The 18,564-nt window shown below is 42.1% G+C and overlaps 1 protein-coding gene across 3 annotated transcripts in view; it reads right to left on the reverse strand.

Annotated features, from left to right (window-relative positions):
• Positions 1 to 7,081: 7,081 nt before the first annotated feature.
• LOC307039264 (uncharacterized protein) overlaps positions 7,082 to 18,564 on the reverse strand; it is an 82,048-nt gene continuing 70,565 nt past the window's right edge. For 2 of the 3 annotated variants that reach the window (XM_079681145.1, XM_079681146.1), the window contains exons 4-6: positions 9,479 to 9,635; positions 9,213 to 9,345; positions 7,082 to 7,955 (exon numbers count right to left, since the gene is read on the reverse strand). In XM_079681145.1, coding sequence (XP_079537271.1) covers positions 7,194 to 7,955; positions 9,213 to 9,345; positions 9,479 to 9,624 — 1,041 coding nt within the window. In that variant the 5' untranslated portion in view covers positions 9,625 to 9,635 and the 3' untranslated portion in view covers positions 7,082 to 7,193. Of the gene's footprint in view, positions 7,956 to 8,551; positions 8,767 to 9,212; positions 9,346 to 9,478; positions 9,636 to 18,564 lie in introns of those variants that run through there. The other variant, XM_079681147.1, reaches the window with a different exon arrangement.

The raw sequence follows: 18,564 nt of genomic DNA on the forward strand, positions 1-18,564 counted from the left end.
GCAGACGGAAGCATGTAGTGCTCTAAAATCTCTTGGTACACAGCTGCATTTACTCTGGGCTTGATGAAACACAGTGGACCAACACCAGCAGCTGACATGGCTCCCCAAACCATCGCTGACTGTGGGAACTTCACACTGGATTTCAAGCAACTTGGATTTTGCTCCTCTCCAGCCTTTCTCCAGACTCTGGCGCCTTGACTTCCAAATGAAATACAAAACTTGCTTTCGTCTGAAAAGAGGACTTTGGACCACTGTACAACTGTCCAGTGCTTCTTTTCCTTAGCCCAAGTCAGACGCCTCTTCCGTTGTCTTGAGTTCAGAAGTGGCTTGACCATGGGAATACGGCTATTGTAGCCCATTTCCCGGACACGTCTGTGAACAGTGACTTTTGATACCTGGACTCCAGCTTCAGTCCACTGTCTTTGAAGCTCCCCCAAATTCTGGAAGCGACTCTTCTTCACAATGCTGTTAAGGCTGCGGTGATCTCTCTTGGTTGTGCAGCGTTTCCTGCCACATTTCCCCCTTCCAACAGACTTTTTGTGGATGTGCTTTGAAACTGCACTCTGTGAACAGCTTGCTCTTTGAGAAATGTCTTTTTGTGTCTTACCCTCCTGATGGAGGGTGTCAATGACGGTCCTCTGGACAGCAGTCAGATCAGCAGTCTTCCCCATACTTGTGATTTAGTTTACTGAACCAAGCTGAGTGTTTTTCAAGGCTCAGGAAACCCTTGCAGGTGTTTTGAGTTAATTAGACGATTCAAGTGATTCGTTGAACACCCTACTAGTATACTTTTTCATGATATTCTAATATTTAGAGATAGGATATTTGAGTTTTCTTAAGCTGTATGCCATAATCAGCAATATTAAAATAATAAAAGGCTTGCAATATTTCAGTTGATTTGTAATGAATCCAGAATGTATGACATTTTTGTTTTTTTAATTGCATTACAGAAAATAAAGAACTTTATCACAATATTCTAATTTTCTGAGACAGTCCTGTATATGTGTAGCTTTGTCTCTGTCGTATCTTTCAAAAGTAAAGTGAAACAGCTGTTTTCAGCTTTGTGATGAGGCATTTTCCAGCTGATCCAAGAGGCTTTTTAAACACCTTACTTGGCTTAAGAGGGAGGGGAATTTTCTCAACACATAAAGGAACACTTTATCCTTCAGTTTATCACAAACATTACATCAACACATTTGGAGATCCTAATTTGAATCCAGTCTGTAATTTGATATTAAGGTTTTAATAATGAAATGAGGTCATGAATCGAGTTCAAGGTTAAGATCATCTTTATTATCCTATGTACAAAAATGAACATACAACATTAATATAACAGTAACGAATAAAACAAAATAACATTATGCAACTCTGATCTTCTTGCTGATACTTTTCAAAGTTACTTTTACATTTGCTCTACTTCTCCTGCTACTGTTTGCTCTGCTTTCAACTTCTCTTTCAACTCTGCTCTTTACTCTGCTTTCCCTGTTTCCTCTGTTCTCCTCTCCTCATCTTCTCCTCAGACTATCCTCGTTTTGCTGTATCCTCTCCTCTCCTGTTCTCCTCTCCTCATACTCTCCTCCTTTTGCTGTCTCCTCTCCTCTGTTCTCCTCATCTCCTCTCCTCCTTTTGCTGTTAGATATTTAGACTGTAATGACAGCTTATGATATACTTTTTATTTCTACATCAATCACATGCAATGGATTCAAAAGGTTGTTTTACTTAGCACCTCTTTACAGCTCCAAGCTTCCAACATTCACCTGGCGGTGGTGCCTTGGATGAAAACAACTTTTGATATGATACAATACAACAACAATAGTTAACACCTATCCACAGCAATAAGCACAATGAGAAGACTAATGGTCTCTTTTATATCAGTTTCTATTGGAGTGAAATGAACTGTGCCATGTCACATAGGATTGGAATGGATGATTGGCTGTGTTTTGTGAATATAGAGGAGATGGCAAAAGTAAATATACTTTGTTCTTACCTAAAGCATCTATCCTCCTCTTCGTACCCCTGCCTGCTCCTCCCGCATTAGACTCTGGGGACTTAGCTCTTAAAATCTTGTTCAAGCTGTCCACTCTGTAGTTGGATCTCATGACCTCAGCTTTATGACCCACCCGGCCTGAAAAAGGGTGTCTACGATGGCTGGTACTGAGAGGTGTTATGGTCCTCTTCTGCCTTTTGTGTTTGGGGGGGCGTGAAGGTGAGAGGAAGACTACTGTCATGTGGGGTGTGTTGCTTTACGTCCTCCAAAAGATCATTTAGTCTTGATATCACTGTACACATGAACGTCTCATCCTGTAGGTGGTATGTGTGCTCAGTAATTTCCCGCAATAAGGTCCCACACTGCTGTCGTTTCCTATCTCTTGAGGACTTTGAGTGGTTACCACTGCTCTGATTACAACGAGAGTTAGAACGACGTCTCTTCCCGCGTCCCGCCCACCCCGACCCTTTCCGATTACAGCCGAGCCGCTCCGATTACAACGAGAGTTAGAACGAGAACGTGACGTCATATTTACATTAGACGGATCCTTTCTAGCCATAACCCAGCTCCAAGTCGGCTTCTTCTTCTTCTTCTTCTTCTTCTTCTTCTTCTTCTTCTTCTTCTGCTGCTTCGCCTTCTTCTTCTTCTTCTCTCGGTTTTTTAAGGTGCATACCGCCACCTCCGGAGTCGGCTTGACTCGGTTTGCATTTATAAAGAATGCACACATGTGTTTAATTGTTAATGTCAGATATGTACTAAGTAAATACATTTGTTCCTGCTCAAGATTAGATTCAACTCTATTGTTATTGCACAGATTACAGGTACTGAGACAACGAAATGCAGTTTAGCTTCTAACCAGGAGTGCAACAAGCAGTAAAGTGAAAAGTAATGTACACAATCTACAGAATAAAAGATATAATGAAGTTAATGATGAATAAACAGTGAGGGGTATGAATATACACAGCAGCCTGTGAGCAGTATGAACAGTGTGTATGAATATGCTAAGATATATATAAGTATAAAAACAGTAAGCAGTGCAAGTATAACATATACAGATATTAATTTCATGATGATAAACATTGTGGAACAATGATGAAAAATGTGAACTGAGTTGGCAACGTAAAACTGACACAAAACAACAACAAACTTTTGCAGAGCCAATTGGAGAGTTTCATCAGCAGCACGGGGTAAAAATCACCAATGAGCGCTCAGCTCGAGATACCAGCGAGTCGTTTCCCATCAAGCATTTCGCCTCCGCAGCCCGTGGAGAGGAACTGCGCCGCCTCGCCGCGCCTCACTCTCAAGTCTGCGGGCATCTTTGTCCCGCGAGATTTCAACGTCTCATGTGAGCGAGCCTCCAGAGCAAGTCGGACAAAATGACTAACCATCATGCAACGCACGAGCAAGACGTTGATCGAAATTGCGCAGGTCTGCGCAGGTCTCGCTTGTCTCAAACAAGCCTCTTCTTTTACTGTCCTTTCTTCTTAGAGGTATACAGAAGCACGTAACTCTGGATTTGTTTTAATGTTTGTGGTGCAATAAACGACACAGCAGCATTTTGGCATGTTAAAACTATTATTTTCTGTCTCGCTCATGAGAGTAACAGCTGGCGAAATTACAGCCTCGCCTACTGATTTCAAATGTGTGCTCTAAAATGATATTTATAAATGACTATTATCCTTATTATAAGCAAGACAATAAATGGCAAAGATATGTAGAAAATAAAGGTATTTAAGATACGTTCATAAGAAACGTCATGTGGGAGAAAATATGTTTCTAGAAGATATGTAGAAAATAAACGTATTTGAGATACGTTTATAACGAACGTAACGTGGGAGAAAATACGTTTCTTGCTAAACGTAATTGAGAATGCAGTTTAGTTCCTTGGGAACGTAATTTTTAGGAGACAGGGTTCCCATAATACATTCTGACGAAAAATACAAATTATTATGAACACAAATAAAATAAAAGAAGCCTCCCGTGAGTTACTACAAGCTATAAAGTAGATTTTTAAAAACGTTTTATAGAATAAAAAGCTCACTGCAGGACGTTGTAGAAATTGCGTGTGTGCACCACGACAAAGGAGCCTCATTCACTTTACATTGGGGTTGTTTGCGTGGTGCAGACACGTAAATATAGCAAAGTTTGTGACTCCACCACGCAATGCGGTGTTAAGGAGTCGTTGTGGAGTCACGCATTCTGGTGAGATCAGGTTGTCCTCTAGGGTAGCTCGGGCTATAGTCTCAAACTGCAAGTTATACCATGATGACGCACGCACACATACTCACAAGCAGGGGCGCCGCCAGGGATTTTGGGCCCCATGAAAATATATCACATTGGGCCCCACCACCGCTGTAACCACGCCTCCAGAACCCAACCGACTCATTTATGCTTTAAATAACTCTACCTGTACAGGCTTGCATCTATCTTGTAGTCCAATACTAACTGCACAATATTTACTGACACTGAGTGGTGAAAATATAACACTGTGCAGATGTGGAACATTCTGCTGCAGTATAATTCACTATTTTATATAACACTAACATTCCTGACAATAGACCTCAATAGTCATCTTTTATGGTGTACATGCCTTTTTAATAACATTTTTGAATGGAACATTCAAAAATCAAAATAAATATAACTTAAATATACATGACCTCAAGTGAACATTAACACCAATAATATCATTTATAAAATGCTATAACAAAACAAAAAACATAATTAGCAGATTTTTTAATTAAATATACATACCAACTACAAAATAAGCGGGTATTAAAGTGTAAACGGACAACAAAACTGAAATGGAAATGAAAAGGCCTGATGGTGGTGCTAAATCAGAGCCTATTACCTGTTCTCAGTCTTTTTCTCATCATGAATCTTCTGTGTAGTGATCCAATATCGTTACCATAGCCTTGCCCTTCAACAGTTATTACGAGCCCTTGCTCAGCCTTACTCACCAAGAGCCCAGCGCCTAGCCTTCTCACAGGCAAAGTCACTGATCAAGTCCTTGAAGTCCAGCTTTCTAGCCAACTGGCTTTCAATGAACAGCATGGCAAGACTGCAAAGCCTTATGGGGGGACAGGGCTGCGAAGCCTAAAGATGGATCTGTTTGTCCTGGCACCAGGGGAGGGACAACTGATTTAGTATGAATAGCTGCTAAAAGTGTACATGCATTTATTAAATGTCAGCTAAAAGAGGAGTGAATTGAAAAACCTCTGAATTGTCTGTGAAGATATGAACAGTACTTAAAGGTGGGGTAGGTAATTTTGGAGAAACCAGCTTGAGTGTGCTAGAATTTGAAAATACACAGCCGGAAAAAATATGGCACTTCCTGACAGAGCCCCTCCTCCAACACACACGAACGCGCACTGACCAATGAGGGCACGAGATAAGTTTGTGCACAGATGGAAGGCTGAAAGGCAGGTAGGCCATCCAGTTATTTTAGCCGGGCCAGCTCAGATGATTGGTCGTGCTTTTTACAGTACTACGGCTTCCACAGATGACATTATTTTATGGATTTTTTGTTAAAGCACTTCAGATATTCATTGCTATCGGGATGTTAAGAGCATTCCATGGAACATAACAAAAAGTTTTTCTCGAGCTGGTTTCTCAAACTTACCTAACCCACCTTTAATGTCAGCAAAACATTAAAATGATTATTTACAATGGACTACGCTTAGGTAACAGACTAATTTCCACCACTCATGGACCTTTTCTCTTGAAAAACTGGGTGACATACTGTCGCCCTTTAGTCCCTCTCTCTTGTCTTTCTCTCCTTTCTTTTCGTTCTTGAAAGCCTGACTTTGTTAGTCGTTGAGACATGGTTCACACGTAAGTACTAGCATCCCTCCTCACATGCTCTCACTCTCTGCTAGAAAGGGCCGGTGCCGCACAGCGTTTGGAGACAGGGCCAAACCATTACATGTAAATAGAGGGGGGTGTTCGAGGCTTTGGATAATTAGCTTTTGGAAGAAAATAAGTTAAATGAATCGTAAGTTTAGTGAGTACATTATCAATATAACGTTATATTAATTTTAATTATTGATGATTGATGAAAGGTTACTTAATTTTTTTTTCTTAATGTTCTAAAAATGTTTGGGGCCCCTGTCAGTCACGGGCCCTTAGAATCGTCCTAACTTTTCACCGCCCTATGGCGCCCCTGCTCACAAGGAAAAAACAATAGGCTAGTTGCACAAGATGGCGTCTATCAACTTCCGGCGGCTGGGTGTGAGCCTGAGTACTTCCGGTCTTCGGTGTGGAGTTGTTTGGGGAGTTAGCGATATACATACGATAGATAGAGAGAGAGAGAGAGAGAGAGAGAGAGAGAGAGAGAGAGAGAGAGAGAGAGAGAGAGAGAGAGAGAGAGAGAGAGCATACAGATAGCGATATAGTTACTGATAGATAACATAGATTGGAACAGTCTACAGCTAAAATTGAAATTGAGCAATTTTATTTCTCTGAATGTTTTTAAAGCACGTCTAAGTGAAATGCTTTCTGAAACTATGGGTATTTGTAAATGTTGATAAGTATGTAAATATGTTGTATGATATCCTCTATTGTTTGTTTTTATGTTGTTTTACGTTTCATGTGGAACTTAAATTGCTCTAGGTCTCCCTTGTAAAAGAGATCTATGATCTCAAGGGACCAATCTGAATAAATAAAGGTTTGAAATGAAATGAAACATTAGTGTACCACACTACATCATGTTATCATATTGTGGATTTATTATATTATGTATTGTCCTATGTTATTTTTGTGTGCATTTGTTTTGAGGTTATAATTCATTAGTTATATATAATATATATATATTAGTTATGTTCACTAGCCGATTCTTTTGAAAATGGAAAATGAGCCAAACGCAGCAGCATTGGGATGCACTTCAACCAAAACCCAGGCAGCGATAAAGCGCACCATTTGTAAAGGCAAACTATCCTTTAAAGCAGGGTCAACAAATAATCTCCATCGCCACTTAACAACACAGTATCTAATATAAAGAGTTGCGTGAATTTCATTCAAGGCAAGACAACTTTATTTACTTAACACATACAGAGGTTAAATTCAAAGTAGTACATTCACTGACATGGATATGGCGCCACCTTGTATCATGTTTACAAAGAAGATTATTGACATTATGTCTGGCAATACAGTCAATCATTATCCTGGTGATTATTTCGCTTATTTTCCCTTCAAAGAGCCATAATTCCCATCAGTAATTGCTGCCCAGGCTTGCCCATGCTTTTACCAGCGGTCCGTTCTGGTAGTTGACCAGGAAGCAAGCCACATTGAAGAGCTCCTCAATACTTCCACACACAGACAATGGTATGGCTTTGTCAAATAGTTTGTTCTCTTTGACTCTTCTGATGCACCTCTCCACATGGACCCTCAGACGTGCAATGGATTGAGTCTGCCTGACATCCTCCCTGCTCATTTGGGTTTTTTTGTGCAGAAAGGCAGGCCGGTACACTTTACACTCAACCAGATTGTCCACAAGGAACCCTTTGTCGACCATTATCGCCATGTCTGGTGTGAGCAGGCTCACGATGCCAGACAGCTTGAAGATCTCCCGGTCACTCATAGATCCTGCATACAGGCCAGACACAAATGTAATGGCACCATGTGGTGCCATGCCGATCATGGCCTTGAATGTACCATGCGACTTGTATGTAGAAAACACCTCACTCTGCAGCAGGAGAGATGATGGAGTCTGGCAGAATACTTCAGTGCAGTCAAGCACCACTTGTGTGTCAGGGAAAGCTGAAAACTCTGGTGGAAGGTGAGCTTTGACAACTTCGCGTGGGATCCACAGACGTTTGCTTCCAAGCAGTTGGTAGAGGAAGTGTGTCCAGGTGGAAATAATTCTGCTGACTGTGGTGCGGTGAATGCCAAACCGTTCTGCTAGATCCCTCAAATGTAGGCCCACTGAAAGGGGCATGAGGAACAGCAGCAGCTCATCTATGGATGGAAGTTTCTGTGAAAACAAATAAGTGTTAGGCATTAGGCTTGGGCGGTATCATTTTTTTCATACCGTCTACCTTCCTGACATCATAACGTGGTATACGGTATATGACGGTATGACTTGGGTCGACTTGAGCGAGGTGGCATTCGGCGGCAAATAGATGTTTCGAACGGTATATTATATGTTCGGTGTAAAATGCAGCCCGAGCCGGTAGACGCTCGCAAAGTGCCGCAACGTGCGCGCAAGTGCAAAACAAGGGCTGCATACATGACACATTGTGCAAATGGCACATTTTGAGATCGGATACAGGACGCGTTTGTCGATGTCCGACGTTGTTTCCATTGTGAGCTAAGTTAACAATATATCATCATACATAAACATTTTCCGGGAGTAAATACTTGACTTATTGAATAAAGTTTGCTATATTCACTAACTAGTTTGGCAATATTATTCCGTGCATGTGTTAAAAACCTTATTTCCATTTGATTCATTGGATTACTCGCGTGAATGTTTAGCACGTAAATGCTTTCGTTTTTAAAACCGTCCGACCTCGACTACAAAACCATCAACCAGTTGCATAGGATTAAAAAATGTCAACACTCACTCACCCCGTTTGAAACCTTCCCAAAGAAGTGCCTCTGTCTCTCGTTGTGCTGGATGAAGTCACTGGCGACGAGTAAACCCAAAATAGTCCCAAACAGGCGCAGAGGCATTTTTCTTTTTTACTAGTTGTCCGAGTTCGGGGCCGGCAAATGCTGCCGCCATCTTGCTCAGCTCAGCCCTGTGCTGAGCTCTGAGAGCGGGAAAGACGGACTGCCTTCCCCTGCCCTCTGCTGGCGTGTGCTGTGCATTACAACCAATGTCGTCCCTGTCAAAACTCCGTGTCAGTGTAATAGAATGAAACACATCTGTGATTTGGCGCACAGTCTGGTATTGAAAATCATACCGACGGGATTTCGAAATACCCTGGTATACCGTAATACCGTCATACCGCCCAAGCCTATTAGGCATACTGTAGATACTGTTATAGGGGAGACCGGGTACAGTTGTAACCCATTTTCCTGGGGTTTGTTGTTCTGTGTGTGTGTGTGTGTGTGTGTGTGTGTGTGTGTGTGTGTGTGTGTGTGTGTGTGTGTGTGTGTGTGTGTGTGTGTGTGTGTGTGTGTGTATGTGTGTGTTTTGTGAGTGATGTGATGCACTTGTTAAACGGTGGTATAGTGCGCAGCGTGCATAATTATTAATATACATCCATGCTTGTATGCTGCTTACCGTTGTTGATGGTTGAGAGGAATCCGAGCCGCTGGCAGAGGATGCCTTGGCGTTGGTGATCCGCACCATCTTGGTGGTGGCTGCAAGCTCCACCAATTTCCAAAAGGCGAGGAAATGCTTGTATGTGGCAAATCTAAGAATGTAATATTGTTGATGTTAGACATAGTTTTGTTTCTTATATTAGCTTCCCCAAATGAAAAGTGTTTATCAAACTAGTGGCCATAACAACATCCTGATAGCCTTATAAACAAACCTTATAAACAAACCTGGTGTAGAAACGAATGTCCTCGTCCGACCCTGCCAGGCGTTGTATCCCGAAACGAGATCTCAGTTGTAACACTTCCAGCTGGTGTTGGAGCTCCCTAACCTGGATTTTCAAGGCTTCGTTCTCGTCGGCCACCTGATTTGCCATCACTGCCGTCGCTGGATTTACAGAGTAGTCATGATCCGGCGGCGCAAGTGTTTCCACTTACTCATTTGAAACACGTACTCAGCTGTCAAGTCCGGGGTGGGACTCTCTGCCCTCGGCCGACCCTCCCAAACATTACGTCTTGGTGTAGGTAGCTCGTAGTTATTCCAAGCAAAGAGAACAGGTGTAGCTCCTTTCTTTACTCTGTCCAGTCCTCCAGCTGTGACCAATAAGTCTCCTGGTCGAAAATGCCTACTACACACACGGGTATTTGTTGTGGGGCTGAAATTGTCCCTAGGGACCTTGATCAGCCACTGAGCCTTTACCTCAGCATCAATAGGAAATGAATGGAAACTTATCTCCAGATTATAACGGGAATTATTTGTACAAAGGGGCACACAGCAATGTAGTGCCGACTTTCTTACCCGTTGGAAGGCAAATCACTTTTCTTAACCGCTCATCATCTATGCTATCTATCGCTATCTGCATGCTAACTGTATGCTATGTATCTTGCTATCTATCTATCTATCTATCTATCTATCTATCTATCTATCTATATCTCTCTCTCTATATATCTCTCTCTTTATCTCTCTCTCTTTCTCTCTCTCTCTCTCTCTCTATCTATCTATCTATCTATTTATCTATCCATCTCTCTCTCTCTCTATCCATCGTATGTATATCGCTAACTCCCCAAACAACTCCACACCGAAGACCGGAAGTACTCAGGCTCACACCCAGCCGCCGGAAGTTGATAGACGCCATCTTGTGCAACTAGCCTATAACAGCTTCACTGCCTCGGCTGGTAGTTTTCTAGACCCAGAGGAGCGGTTTGTGAGAGTGCAAATGCCCAAATCATTCAGTCACTGAATACATGCTCTGAAAGTAATCAGAATACAGTTACAGTTACGTGTCTTAAAAAAGATTACTTTTGGAATACTTTCTTTTTCCATAACAGATGGGTATGTTTTGGTGAACAGGAGACACTTATTTTACTGTTTTAATGGCTCATCAAGAACACAAACACAACATCTTGGTGTCATTCTGGACAGCTCCCTCTCATCTGCACCCCACATAAAAAACATCACCCGGACTGCATTCTTTGTACTGTCTTAAAACCTTTCCTTGGAATATGTTATGAATTGTAACGTGTCCTTGGGTGCTTTGAAAGGCGCCCCTAAATAGAATGAATTATCATTATTATTATTATTATTATTATTATTATCTGAAACGATGTAATAACTTGTAAAACTTGTTCCAGTCACTTGCCCCATGCATTCAGCAGCAGGCCATGTATTTGATCCCATTATGAAAATGTCATTTTGACAATAAATAAATGCTACATAAACGTTATCTTGCACATTTTATCTAACCATCTCCGTTTCTAACTTTCAATATATTTTAAAAGAGATCTCTCTCTCATTTGCGTGCGGGGGCGGGGCCTCAGACACGCTGCATCTCTCTCTCGCTCTCACAGACATGCTGCAGCGCTGTGCAGTTTGCACACAGTTCTGCCGGTAATGAATATTACATTTTGTGAGGAAACTTTTCCACTGTTGAGCATATTTGTATAATATCAAAGTCATGTTTATGTTCATGTGTATGACATCATCATAATGTGCCTGAAACGTGGTGATGCTAATGAGCATGCGCAGAAACAATAAACGGCTCTTACTCCAGGCCAAACTCTGAGCGATAGTGTTCGTGTGCTTTTTTCTGTCCGTTAGCATACTTACACTACTTTGGCTGACTGCAAACGTGGAGACGTCTGCTGAATTATGTCTCACGCAACAGGTTATGGGCCCAGTCAAGGAGGCCAAAGGTGGTTTAAGTTGTTATTTAACGGTGACGAGAAAAACTTATGGGAGACGAGGTTTTTGGCGCACATGGAACTGCGTGGCCTCAGTGAAGTTATCCTGGAAGAGCCAACGATAGACTACAACGACGAACAAGCACTTGAAGAAGACGCAACAAAGAATGCAGAGGCATATGCTGAATTGGTGCAGTGTCTAGATAATAAGAGTTTATCACTCATAATGAGAGACACGAAACGAGATGGAAGAAAAACGTTGGCACTACTCCGAGAGCACTACGCGGGAAAGGACAAACCACGAGTCGTGAGCCTGTACTGTGAACTCTCTTCTCTCCACAAAGCAAGCAACGAGACCGCTACTGATTATATTATTCGAGCGGAGACTATATTCACGTCTTTGAGAAGGGCCGAAGAAAATATCAGTGACGGGTTGCAGATTGCCATGGTAGTGAAGGGGTTACCGGACTCATTCAACCCGTTTGTCGTGCACGTCACTCAAACCAACGACCGTCTAACGTTCAGTGAGTTCAAAGCTAAACTACGGAGCTATGAGAGCACTGACAAATATAGGACGAGTGACATGAATGCGGACGAGGACGGCGTTATGAGGACTAGCGGAGCGAGGACACGAGGACGTGGAAGAGGGAAGAAGATGGACTAAGCTGACAATGAATGCTGCACATGCGGAAAGATGGGGCATATGGCTAGGACATGCCCTAGCGAGATCCAAGCGAGGCGAGACGAGCGACGATGGGACACGCCACACCGAGGAAGAGGCCGAGGCAGAGGGCTGGGCCGTGATCAGGTGAAGAAGGCAGACGGAGACACGGAGGATGATACCGGTGCATCATTCTTTTCCAAAATAAGTGACTGTCAAAATCAAGTAGCAAATAAGAGAGGTCTTATGGTCGAAAAAAAAAATGAAAATACTGATGATGTTTGTAATGGTTGTCATGACATCCAGACATGGCATAGAATACTTGGTCATTGTAATTTTGAGGATGTGTCTAAACTTGAGAAAGTGGTTAAAGGTATGTCGATCAAAGGGAAACATGACATGTCTAACCATAACTATGAAATATGTACGCAGGGAAAATTTACTCAAAGCAGATGCTAAAGCTAAGACAGTACTAGAGCTAGTACATACAGACCTATGCGGTCCAATACAACCAGCAGATAAAGACGGATACAGATATGCAATAGCATTTACTGATGATTATAGTGGGATGATTTTTCCCTACTTTATCAAAGCAAAGAGTGATACAGCAAAAGCTACTGAAAAATTCATAGCGGATACTGCTACATATGGACACATTAAGTGCATAAGATCTGACAACGGTACTGAATTTACCGGGCATGAGTTTCAAACTTTACTTAGGACGAAAGGGATAAGGCACGAGACAAGTGCCCCATACTCACCTCACCAGAAAGGTACTGCCGAGAGAGGTTGGAGGACCTTATTTAAGATGTCACGATGCATGCTATTAGAGAGTAACCTCCCAAAGCAGTTATGGACATATGCTGTACAAACAGCAGCACAGATACGTAACAGGTGTTACTGTAAGCGTCTAGAGCAGACACCATACCGTGTTTTTACTGGCAAAACACCCAACTTGTCCAACATGAAAATATTTGGCTCTGAATGCTACGGGTATAAGCAGGATAAGAAGAAGCTAGATTCTAGATGTGCAAAGGTTTTTTTTGTACTATACGACAAATATAGCCCAGCATTCCAAGTATTTTATCCTGAGACAGGGAAAGTCCTGAAACATAGGCTGGTAAAATGTATCACAAAGAGTAGTGCAGATAGTCAGATTCAGACAAATCATAATATGGATTTTGATTCTTATGGAGAAACTATTCCCACAACACCAGCAGGGACCAAAATAGGGAACCAGAATCAGAGAGAGCCTAATGTGGGTGTACAGTCCTATAGTGAGGAGAATATTGAGGCTAGTCAGATCCAGACAGATGGTACTCAAAGAGAACAGGGAGAGAGTGCACAACGCTATCCCACTAGACAAAGAAACCCTCCAGAATATTTAACGGAGTATGTAAGGCTGATTGTAATGATGAAGGTGAAAATGTAGATTATTTCTACAGTGTTGCTTGTGACCTCAAAACATACATGCAGGCTGTAAGCTCAAATAAATCTAAAATGTGGACTGATGCAATGAAAGAGGAGATGAACTCTTTTACAGAGAATGAGACCTTCAGTCTGACCACACTGCCAAAGGGCAAGCAAGCAGTGGGAGGTCGTTGGGTCTATGCAGTAAAAGAAAGCCCAGATGGATCTGAGATTTTTAAAGCCAGATATGTAGCTAAAGGCTATAGTCAAGTAGAGGGAATTGATTACAAGGAAACTTTTTCACCGACAGCAAATATGACTTCTGTACGTACATTTATGCAGGTGGCTATACAGGATGATCTTATCCTACACCAAATGCATGTGAAGACATCTTATCTCCATGCACCAATAGACTGTGACATATATGGAACAGCCCAAAGGTTTTGAGGCAAAATCTAAAACAGGGGAACACTTACTGTAGTGTGCAAACTCAACAAGTCATTGTATGGTTTAAAGCAATCCGGGCGAAACTGGAACAAGTTACTGCATGATCATCTTACAGAGAACGGGTTTGTGCAAAATGATGCTGATCATTGTGTCTACAGAAAAGAGTCTGAGAAAGAAAGAGTTATTCTGTTGATATGGGTAGATGACCTACTTATAGCGGCCAATAACAACGGCTCACTAAGTGATGTCAAAGAGATGTTGAAGAGGAAGTTTAAAATGAAAGATTTGGGGGAACTTAAAAACTTCCTAGGTATCGACTTTACACAGAGTGAGGGGGAGATCAAAATGAGCCAAAAGAGACACATAGCAAAGATGCTAGAGAGGTTCGGCATGTCAGAGTGCAAACCAAGGTCAACTCCATGTGAGCAAAAGTTACATTTTGACACTGAGGGTGAAGTTATCGATTCAACAGGATACAGAGAGATAGTAGGTAGCTTGATATACATTATGACATGTACTAGACCTGATCTGAGCTGGATTGTGAGTAAACTATCAGAACACTTAGCAGAACCAAAACAACAACATTGGGCTGCAGCAAAACAACTGTTGAGGTACCTAAAGGGTACTATTGACCAAGAGCTACATTACAAGAAAAGTGAGGAAAGCCTAAAGCTTAAGGGATAAAGTGATGCTGATTGGGCAGCCGATCAAAATGATAGGAGAAGCACAACTGGATATTGTTTCAGCTTAATTGAAAATGGTCCAGTTATATCCTGGAAAAGCAGGAAGCAGCCAACAGTGGCGCTATCGACCTGTGAGGACGAGTACATGGCATTAGCGGCTACTACTCAAGAGACCATGTACCTTGTACAGTTATTAAAAGGGCTAGACTATAATAGCCCACATGTACCAGTGAAGATATACGAGGACAACCAGGGAGCAATAGCTCTATCCAAAAAACCTGTATCCAGACAGAGAAGCAAGCATGAAGACATCAAATACCATTTTGTACGATCTGCACATGCTGAGGGGAAGATATCTATTACATATTGTCCTACTGCAGACATGGTAGCTGATGTCCTAACCAAGCCGTTGACAAAGGCACAATTTGACAAGTCCAAAGGGTATTTGTTTGGAGAGTAATGTAAATTGCAGGTATACAAATTGAACACTGCTAGAGAAGCTTTTGTTTATTTGGATACTGTGTACCACTGTAGAGAGTTACTACCTTGGCTGACTGCAAACGTGGAGACGTCTGCTGAATTATGTCTCACGCAACATCCACCAATAATTCCAATAAGTATTCCAAAATGTATTCACTTCAGGTTTACAAAAGTGACTGTAATTAGATTACTTGTTTTTCAAATGTAACGCCAGCTGAATACAGTTAGACTACTTGATTTTTGTATTCTGATTACGTAACGCCGTTACATGTATTCCATTACAACCCAACCCTGCTTCTAGGCTACTGTCACGCAGCGCCTGCCTCTCTGCTGCACTCTGTCGCAGCGGGGCAACTGCTGTAGTGCGGAGCACATTAACCAGACTCTTCACAACAAAGGATCAATTCTTCTTCAAGGCAGGGAAGGTCTCGCAGTACGCAGTCTACTGTCCCGCAGCTGCTGCCTCTCTGTTGGACTCCGGTACTGCACCTTACTCACGAGACGTTGTAAAAAAAAAGAAATGGGTGGGAGGCGAACGCAGTAACCAATCCGCCAACGCCACAGTAACCCCCGTCGTGCGGGCCGGATGAGAATGTCTGGCGAGCCGGATGTGGCCCGCGGGCCACCAGTTGGCGGTCACTGCTCTAGACCCACAGGAGCGTCTTGTGCACAAATGTCCCAATGATGATGGGAATACATTAACAGATGTTACCCTTCCAACTCCCGGGTACAAAGTCATTGTAATGTCACATTCAGTCAATGATGGAAATTATGTTATTGTCATTGTTGGTCGGTGCGAAAACGATTGAAAACAAGCTTCCCTAGGCAAAGAAAGAACACGTGTAACGCTAAAGAGAACTTCATTCGAGAACTTCTGTCGGGTAAAAGCGAACAGTAAAATCGTCGGACAACTTACAAGACACAACATGGCAAGAGACTTTTTGGCCAAATGACGTACTGGTTAAATTGTAAACGATGTCATGTTGTGCCAGGGCCGCCCCTGGCCAACTTGGGGCCCCAATCGACATTGTGAGATGAGGCCCCCCCCCCCCCAAATAAAAGACAGGAGTGAAAAACGTTTTTTTGTAAACAAAGTAGGCTACAAATATAATTCCTGTTTATTATTATTATCAACACAGTTTCTTTTTTATACAGTGAGGTAAATGTGCATGTATGTCGTTCAGTATGCGTTTACAGGTGAATACGTCTGCATTTCCTGCCAAATACTTGCCTCAAAAAGATTAAAATATAATTAATGCAAATAAACTACTTCTATTAATAATAATCATAATCAATTCAATAATATAAATACTATATTATTTTATTATAATATAGTTGTAATATAGTCAAGACAAAACATGCTTATTACATGCTCAAAAACGGATATTTCTTAAATCTGTATTCAAAGGTAGTTCCCACTGTGAGCAATGTATCAACAACTACGCACACATTTCTATCAGTATTTCTCTGTGTTGTGGTTGACATGATGATGACTGTTAGGAGTTAAGGGGAGAGGCTGAGCATCACCATGAAATGTGCAAATTTACATAAAAATGAATACAAGGGGGGAAATGCTCCATGTTTTTTAGGCTGTAAACTTTAACTGTTATGTAAGCCAACTAGACAGACAGTGTATCACTCTTCCTCCTGTACATTAGCAGATAAAAGGCATAAAATACTTGAATGAATGGTAAATAAAGAATAATGGAAATAACTGCATCTCCATTAGCCTATATGCTATGCAGAGCCTGCCTTCTTCATGTCGTGAATTGCAGCTGATGTTTTAATTTGGCAATTGGCAATTTGACTTATACAACATTCGCAAGTTGACTCATATAATAACCCACCTTCGAGTGATGCTCTAGTTTCTTCATGTTTTGTTTTTTTTCCTTCTTGCTTGCGCCAGACTGAAACTAGGCTTGTTTGAGTTGAGCGAGACCGACGCAGACCTGCGCAATTACATTCGCCGTCTTGCTAGTGCGTTGCATGATGGTTAGTCATTTTGTCCGACTTGCTCTGGAGGCTCGCCTTCATGAGATGTTGAAATCTCGTGGGACAAAGACGCCCGCAGACTTGAGAGCGAGGCGCGGCGAGGCGGCGCAGTTTCTCTACACGGGCTGCAGAAGTGAAATGCTTGATGGAAAACGACTCGCTGGTATCTCGAGCTGAGCGCTCATTGGTGGTTTTTACCACGTGCTGCTGATGAAACTCTCCAATTGGCTCGGCAACAGTTTGTTGTTGTTTTGTGTCAGTTTTACCTCTCCACTTCCATTCCCATTTTTCATCATTGTTCCACAATGTTTATCATCAAGAAATTAATATCTATATATGTTATACTATACTTGCATTGCTTACCGTTTTCATACTTTATATATCTAGTGTATTCATACACACTGTTCATACTGCTCACAGGCTGCTGTGTATATATAGTGTATTCATACCCCTCACTGTTTATTCATCATTCAATTCATTCTATATTTTATTCTGTAGATTGTGTACATTACTTTTCACTTTACTGCTTTTTGCACTCCTTGTTAGAAGCTAAACTGCATTTTGTTGTCTCAGTACCTGTAATATGCAATAACAATAAAGTATAATCTAATCTTGAGCCGGAACAAATGTATTTACTTACATACAGTATCTGACATTAACGATTAAACACATGTTTGCATTCTTTATAAATGCAAACCGAGTCAAGCTGACTCCGGAGGTGGCGGTATGCACCTTAAAGTTGTTTGCATCCGCCAAAAAACCGAAGAAGAAGAAGAAGAAGAAGCCAACTCCGAGCTGTCCAACTTCAGGCAAGCTTTTTGAGACCTCCCCCGGCTGCGATCGGCTATTCTCCTCTACTTTCGAGGCGAGCCGCAGCTCATCTCAAACAAGCCTACTGTCTTTTCACCGACATCTCTTCACCTGCACTAGTGGCCGTATCAAAGCTGTGATTGGTCAGATGTCGATTAATTGCAACAGTGTCGGGTTACAGACGTGCTCCCCTTGTCACCTCTCACTCTTAGGCCCATTCCCAAACCGCCCCCTACCCCTACCCCTACACCCTACCCCTCCGTTTGCACGTTCACGCGGAGGGTCCGCCATATTGAGGGCTGTTCCAAAGCCACGAGTGTGGAGCGGTGTGGAGCGTGAGTGGGCTATCAAGACCTCAAACAGCGAGTCTGCAGCGGTGCTGACTTGAGACCGGTCTCTACCTGACCGGAGTCCCGCTGTATGTGTCCGTCAGGAAACAAGCTGTTAACAAGTAGTTCCAGCAAACATCCACTGATAAACTGCGATGTTAACAACCTCATGATAACCTCATATGTTTTTAACTTAGGATCATACTTGTGTTTAGTCTAGAAAAAGGTAAATGTGTGCATTTTATTATAAAGTTGTGTATATTTACAGACCGTTGCAAAAACTAAGAAGCTTATAAACATCAGGTTTAAAACTAAAAGAGATTT

Source organism: Notothenia rossii, assembly GCF_949606895.1.
Source record: "Notothenia rossii genome assembly, chromosome: 5".
Lineage (NCBI taxonomy): Eukaryota > Metazoa > Chordata > Actinopteri > Perciformes > Nototheniidae > Notothenia > Notothenia rossii.